The sequence below is a fragment of the Chenopodium quinoa genome, unplaced genomic scaffold, assembly GCF_001683475.1.
Source record: "Chenopodium quinoa cultivar QQ74 unplaced genomic scaffold, ASM168347v1, whole genome shotgun sequence".
In the NCBI taxonomy this organism is placed as follows: Eukaryota; Viridiplantae; Streptophyta; class Magnoliopsida; order Caryophyllales; family Amaranthaceae; genus Chenopodium; species Chenopodium quinoa.
In genome coordinates, this window is record NW_018743850.1 from 1,648,568 (window position 1) to 1,656,428 (window position 7,861).

The following is a 7,861-nucleotide window of genomic DNA, read 5'->3' on the forward strand; positions in this document are numbered from 1 at the left end:
AAAAAAAAAGGGTCACTTTTGTGATAATATAGGTAATTTAAAAAAAAAAAAAAATCTCTGTATTACAGTTTACACACACATGAAATGTTTAATGTACAATAAAATTATTGTAAATCTATTTGTAATTATAAATAGTGTAAAAATTAAAATATGCGATTATTGTAAAACAAGATGAAGTAAAAAAATCGGAGGAATTACTATGCATTAGCAATTTAGCACGGGTATATTCCATGTGAAAGTTAATTTACCACATCGTAGAAGTTTATTCATTTGTCGTGGACCAACCGGCTAATCCACATTGCAATAATCTCCCGCATTCTCAGGTGAAATCTGGTTATCAAAATTCTGAATACAATCTTCTTCTTTTTTTACAACTCAGAAAATTCCCAGGAAAAAATACGTAGTATAAATCCTACCAAAGATCAGAAATTTTCAAAAAATTAACATTCAAAATATTAAATATCTCAATCAATCAATCACATTTAAAAAATCACACCCAAAAAAAAACTGGTTCAAAGCAATGAACTCTGATTCTCTCTCTTCTTCTTCTTCTTCATCTCCTCCTTCTTCTTCTCCTTCTACGTTGTTGTTTGTTACTCCGCCATCATTGGTTGAATTGGGTCCTTCTTCTCCGACGATTTCTCCTTCTGGGGATGCTCAATTTTCCCCTAAATCATCGTCGTCGCGGTCGCAATCGCCGCCGCGAATTCCACCGCCGATTTCAGGAATTTCCACCATGACTACTCGGGATCCTGATGCTGTTTTCAGTGGTGGAGGTATAAGGTATTTTTCTCTTTCCTTTTTTCATTTTTTAATTCCCATCTTACCTTTTTTTCAGTTTTTGTTGGTGGGTAATTAATTTATTTTCATGGTTAGAATGTTTTGGGTTTAATTTTAATTTCAGTTGATGGGTTATTGTGGGATGATGTAAATTTTCTTAATGATGTATGCATTTATTTTCTTGGGTTAATTTTTGAAAGAATATGTGGGATTGTTATGTTTAGCATTAATGCATTATGGTTTGATTTTATGTTATATTGAGTTAGTTAAGTTGTGAATATGTGAAATTTTGAACTTTTGTTGGTTATTTTACAAATTTGCATGCTTTCAATTATATAGTATATGAAGATGGAATGGAATTTTGGGCATGTGGAGGTGTGGTGTACACAACTTTTACCTTGAAAATGTTATAATTAATGAAGTGTTGATATCGACCATGAGCACTTATTGAAGTAGGGATTGTAATAGTGTTGTTCCTGTAATAAATAGATTTGTATTGCTTTGGTGTTTTTATGACTTGTATGCGCGTTTGAGTTTCCGGGCTAGCAAACTTCATTTCTTCATTGGCTTCTGGAAAGTCTAAGGGGTAAGGAATTTGGAGAGGCTTCTGAAGCTGCATTGCACTATTGCAGGCTGGTTTTTATCTTTGGCCTTTTGTATAGTGTGGTTTAGTGTAATGGTTTATGGAAGTGAAATTATCTAATATGTGTTTTGTGTTAATTGGAAATTGCCTGCTATGGCTATTGGCTTCTCTATTGATGTTCAAGAATAAATTAAATTAATAATTATATAAAATTACTCCTTTCCGACCATTGGCCAGAGTTTTAGGAGAGGCACTTGGGTAACGAGGTATTGTATATTGTATTCCTGTTCTATAATATATCAAACAAATCTAAGAAGAGGCAGTAGGATAATGAAGTATATGTTCCAACTTTCCTTGTTTTATGTGAAGTAATAGAAAACAAGGTTATACAAGTGAACAAGTTTTTACTTCTAGAAATGATATTAGATATGCCGTAAAGTTTTTGATAGAGATAGTATTAAAAAAACGGAAGTTGTTATCTAAAATACTTAGGGGCCGTTTGGTTGGGGTTAATAATCAAAGGGAAAGGGAATGAACATGCCTCATTCTTTTGTTGCCGTTTGTCACTTTTTTCATTCCCTTTACCTATTTTTATTTTTGAGTTCACCCAAAATACCTCTACATTGATTCCTTAACCCCCCCTAGCCTTTTCCATTCCCTTTCCTAAGCCACCACTACACCACCATACCCACATCAACAACTACCTTACCCAGATACCCCCACCGTCAAGCCACCTTGTAGGAACTCGTCGCACCTCCACCTCTCCTCACCGGAACCCACGTTTTCACCATCGGATTATCAATCTCTCTCCTCCTTTTCACGGCGGCGCTTTTCCGCTTCGGCCATTTTCTCTCTCCTCCCCCCAATTCTCACGGCGGTATTCTCGACTAGACTCAGAAAGCCGAACCTCAAGATCTATATGACAAGATTGAGTTTTCTCGAAACCCTAGCGGCTAGGGGAAGGGACCGGCAGTTTTAAGGGGAGGAGGATCGTTTTCTAGGGTTTTGCGTGGGCGGGGGAAGGTTTCACGAGTCGACGAGGGGTGGGAGAGGTGCGACGACGGGCGGTAAGGGGTAAGGGAGGTGCGACGACGGGTGGCGAAGGGTGGGGGAGGTTCGACGATGGGTGGCGGTTGTTGGTGAGGTTGTGCTGGGCGGTGGAGTGGCCGGAGAAGTGGGAAAGAGGGGTTGTGTGGTGGTGGTGGTGATTCCCTTTGTTTTTGTAAACCAAACAACATACTACATGGAAAGGGTTTCATTCCATTCTCTTTCATTCTCTTTGTTTATTCCATTCCGTTTACCCTATGCAAACCAAACGGCCCTTTAATGTAATGGGAAAGCTGAACTTAAAATAATATTTCATACCCCCCACCCCAAAAAAAAAAAGATAAAGCTGATCTAAGGTCTGAGATACTCAACATTTGTTATTATGTAATAGACTAACCTAAGGAGGGGTAGTATAGGTATTCTAGTAATATTATTTTACTAGGTTAATAGTCCTTAGTATAAATAGAGAGGGGAGGGAAAGAAATAGGTAGGTAGAATTTTGGAGTGAATCCTTTTGAGAGTTGTGACCTCAAGTCACTAATATGAGCTTTGTAGGCTAAACCTACTACCCTTTTGTAAGAAACCATTAGCAAGTTTAATATAATTTCAAGCTTTTAACCTTAAATTTCTGCTTATTTATACAAATACACAAATCAGATTGGTAGTTCATCACACATTGGTATGGTACTTAGACACTTCTTCTTGAGCTTTAGGGAAAAAAAAAATCATAATATAGGCGTGTCTGACAATTAGACACATACGTGTCAAATGAGCCTGAGTAATTTACATCACATTAATATTATTATTTCCAACATTGTTCAGGGTGGCTGAACAACTGATGGAACTTTGTTTTTTTTGATAGCTTTCTAACTGGGGAACGCAATGTAAGGTTCAGCTATGGATATTCTACTTTCAAGGGTAAACGAAGCTCAATGGAAGATTATTTTGAGACAAAGATATCTGAAGTTGGTGGTCAAATGGTTGCATTTTTTGGTGTTTTTGATGGTAGGTTCAGACCTCTTTTATTACTCTAGATTAAATGTCAAGGTCTCTGCAACTGAGATACAAATTTTCTATTTTGTTGTTACCGTTGATGCAAACATTAGCTGTCTGTCTCGCCAAAAGGAAGGTTGTGAAACCTTGTATGTAATGTGTCTTTATTCTAATTTATCATTTCGTGTTCCATGTTTAGGTCATGGAGGTCCTAGAACAGCTGAATATCTTAAGAACAACCTTTTTAACAATTTATGCAATCATCCAGATTTTTTTAATGATACAAAATCAGCTATTGGTATGTACTTGCTCAACATGCTGGTAAATTTCTATTTTTGCCTACTTTCATAACGTATTTAATCATGGATCACTAGTAACGATGATTTCCTTTTATTTTTCCTTTCATATTGTAGTTGAAGCATTTAAACAGACTGATGCCAATTTCCTCAGTGAAGATATAGGACAACAAAAGGATGCAGGATCAACTGCATCAACTGTGTTGTTGGTTGGTGACCGCTTGCTAGTTGCCAATGTGGGCGACTCCAGAGTAGTCTCCTGCAGAGATGGATCCGGTAAGTTCAATGCCGGAATTGAGTGTATGTTCGTTCTTCTGCATAAAATAAAACAAATTTTTTTTTAAAAATGACAACAGATTTTTAAGAGAAATGATGGTGGCAATGTAGAATCATGTCTAATTATTCTATTTAATTGTTAAAAGGTTTTATTTATGTCTGAGATCTTATAATGTCCAATATCTATATACTATATATTGAACTTGTGTTTGTTCTCTTCTTTACTCTCTGTCAAGAGAAAAAGGGGTGTTTAAGGATAAATGGAATACAAGTAGAAAATATTTTAGGAATAATGCCATAAAGTTCTATTTATGTTGGTAACAGTTGAAAAGATTTCTTTACCATTAGCAAATACTCAAAAATGGAGCCAAAAAAAGCCACTTTGTTCACACATCCTTTTAAATGAAATTGATTGGAACTAGAAAATTATGGTACCTTTAATTCTACCTTAGATCCAAAATATTTACTTGGTTTGAGAAATAAGTTCAAAAGGTAGAGTTAAGTTATTAATGATATCTGTATTCATTGTGTTTGAGTGCAGCTATTCCATTATCAATAGACCACAAGCCTGATAGATCTGATGAGCGTCAAAGAATTGAAGATGCCGGAGGCTTTGTAATTTGGGCAGGTGATTCAATGTCTAATTTTCACAATGAAAGAGTAGCTCTTTATAAGTTTATTTCATTAAACAAAATGTTTGTTAACACCTTCCTAAGCACTAATAAAGCTTCTCCTAGGTTCTTCTACTGGTGTTATTTATTTCAAAACCATAGGATGCTTGATGCTTCATTATGGAACATGTGATTTTAAGTGTAACATCAAATCAGAGTTTGCAATTTTGATCTATTTTCTTTTTGCATTACCTTTAATCAGTCTTTTGTATATTTGGCAAAGTTCTTGCAACTGTTGCAAGCAGTATTTCTGGTTTACTGTCAAGCAACACAATGTTTTCATTATTAATGATTAACTACTGCTTTAACTTTTACTTTTAAAACTTCACTAGGCACATGGAGAGTTGGAGGAGTTCTGGCAATTTCACGAGCATTTGGGGACAAATTACTCAAACAGTTTGTGATTGCTGAACCTGAAATTAAGGTAGTCATCTATCTTTAGAGTTGATGTAAAATTTTCAGCTTCACCTTCTCGTTAATCCTGCTACTACCCTTGCCAAGATCATGTAGCTTGCATTGTATAGTTGCAACGTCACTACTATCTTGCACATGACCTACTCCATACTTGATTTTTTATTTAATTATATTTGTATGTTTATGTAGTTTACCCTTGTTTCATGTATTTAAATATCCAGGAACAAGAGATCGATGGTGTAGATTTCATCATTATTGCAAGTGATGGGTTGTGGAATGTCATCACAAATAAGGCAAGTTATGGCAAATTACATCTTTAGCATTACTTACTTTACAGAGAAAATGTGTTAGGGTTGTGATGTTTTGTCTTTTTGGTTCAGCAGGGCATAGCCTAGCCTAGCCTAACTTGGTTACATAGTGATTTTGCCTAAAACCTCCATTGTGGTGCATGTAGGCTCAAACCTGGGGTGTGTGTAGGAAGGTTATTGGATACAAGTAATTGTGGATTATGTATTCAGTCATAGTCTTTTCTGTGTGTGACTATTTAATTGGATATTGTTTGATATGAAGTGTAGTATTTTATAGAAAAGGACTTATCAAAGCAGGGAGTTAACTGAAAGTTTATTTACAATGTCTAACTGGTATATATTTTGTGTGGTCGTAATGATAAGAAAAAATTGTGTTGGAAATTGAAGGTGTTGATGCACTTAGGTTCTCTATTTTTAAAGTAGGCAAAGAGAAGTGTAAATGTTTGAGGTTTAACTTGGACAATTCTGTTGGAAAATATGATGGAGAAAGATTAGTCATCCACCACTTGCAATTTTGCTAAGCGCTAACCTGCCCTAATCCCATAAAGAAACACTAATTTGACAGTTTGATTTTGGCATGCTCTTTATTACAATTATTGATAAGGTTGGGAGTATAATGAGAATGTAGAAGACCTTTTTCCCTTCTTAATGTGTGAATTGAGCTGAAGTTGCAGTTAGTGCCTAGAAAGTTAAATATTTGAAATGATAATATTGATATAAGGGGAAAGAGGTAATAGTTTCAAGATGTATACATTGCAGTTTTGTTTGGGGATGCGGAAGATGGCATGCGTTCATTTTTTTTCTTTAATTTATTTTTTGAAGGAAGCACTTAATAATGGCAAACAGCGGTGTATCAGGAACCAATTTTTGCAATTTTTTAGAGGATATTCAATGTAAACAACGAAGTGTAAATGACATCTTATCAGAGTCGCAAATCTTTATCAGTGTTGTGTAAATACAGTTTACATGTGACACAATTTAAAGTTGTGCCCTCAATAAAATCTTTTTTTCTTTGTATTGCTGATATTAAGTTGATTCAGAACCATTTCATGGTCTCATGCTGGTCTCTACCATTAGGAGTGCACAATCTGGCATCATCAATGTTTCATTGCCCAACATTCGATAGGATTGATTTGCTTGTTTTGCTTAATTCTTTCTAGTCTTATGTAATTGACTATGGATACACTCTGCGTCTTCAGGATGCTGTTTCACTTGTGCAAGACATAAAGGATGCTGAAGCTGCATCAAGAAAACTTACAGAGGAGGCTTTTACAAGAGGGAGCTCCGACAACATTACATGCCTCGTTATTAGATTTGAAAATGAAGATTCTCAGTAGAATTTAGCTCCCCTGTGCATTTTCTAGGATCTTTATACAAGTACTTGGTAAATTATATTGCAGGATTCAAAGGGAAGCAGACGAACCTGATGTCTGGAGAAGTTGCTCGTTAGATGTAATTTACCATTCTTTTCAACATTAGAATTGTTTCTACTAGTCTGTAATTGAGTAGGCAGGTCGGGTTCCATCATGATGGGTATTGTTTCTCTTTTTGCATTGTTAATCTATTACACTCTTGTAATATTGTGTCATTAGGGCCTTTTTACCGGCCAGCATCTACTAATTGAGTTTCTGGACTTGGTAATGAAGGTCAGAAGGTCTGTAATAATAGTTATCCACCATAGTTTCTAGTCCAGAAGAGGCATGGAATTGCTTAAGAGTTGCATAAGAGCGACAAGACTTATAACTTTGTTCTCTCATTTTTCATGTTTGAACTCTTGACGAAAGAAAAAGGCCACAACATGAGAAGAAAACTATGTATACTGTAATTATAATTATATGCTTCGATATATAAGTTTTCCATCAAAAATAAGATGCTTTGATACAAAGTTCTAAAATATACTTTGAATCTTATTTTGCATTAATGAATTTACCTATTGATGGAATACAATGAGAATTCAACATTGTTTTGGTTTCTCTCCTCAACACCCTGTTGATCCACTTATTCTGATTTAGTTAAGAAGTAAATTTGATCCACTTATTCTGATTTAATTAAGAAGTAAATTTGATAAGTTAACATAAATTTAGACAAAATTATTGAAGACATTTTCGCTTAGAACAGTTAGAAGGTAAAAAAAATCTTAAAATCATATGATCAATCAACCACATTCCTAAAAAAAAAAAAAAAGAAAATCAACCACATTCCTTATTATAGATACACATAAAACACGTTTAAAAAAAAAAAAAAAAAAGATACACATAAAACACGCGATTAAGGTCAACACAGACTACACAGTTAGCTTTAAAAAATTAAATATGCTGTTATTGTCTTATTGTTTGTCTCTATTATTTTTTAGACAATTTAATCAACATGGAGTTTTAGGTTATCCATTTAAGACACTAAATTCTATGCTTTACAGTGTACCCTGTGTTAAAAAAAGAATAAAAATAATAAACAAATTCTACTGAGATTCTTAGAGCTTTTGTTGTATTAGAA

The 7,861-nt window shown here is 34.7% G+C and overlaps 1 protein-coding gene across 1 annotated transcript; it reads left to right on the forward strand.

Annotated features, from left to right (window-relative positions):
* Window positions 1-249: 249 nt before the first annotated feature.
* On the forward strand, window positions 250-7,219 carry LOC110685898 (probable protein phosphatase 2C 11). The gene is made up of 8 exons (XM_021862450.1): window positions 250-783; window positions 3,273-3,415; window positions 3,603-3,701; window positions 3,817-3,975; window positions 4,517-4,603; window positions 4,979-5,070; window positions 5,282-5,353; window positions 6,568-7,219. The coding sequence occupies exons 1-8, from the start codon at window positions 521-523 to the stop codon at window positions 6,703-6,705; spliced, it is 1,053 nt and encodes a 350-aa protein (XP_021718142.1). The 5' UTR covers window positions 250-520; the 3' UTR covers window positions 6,706-7,219.
* Window positions 7,220-7,861: the final 642 nt, after the last annotated feature.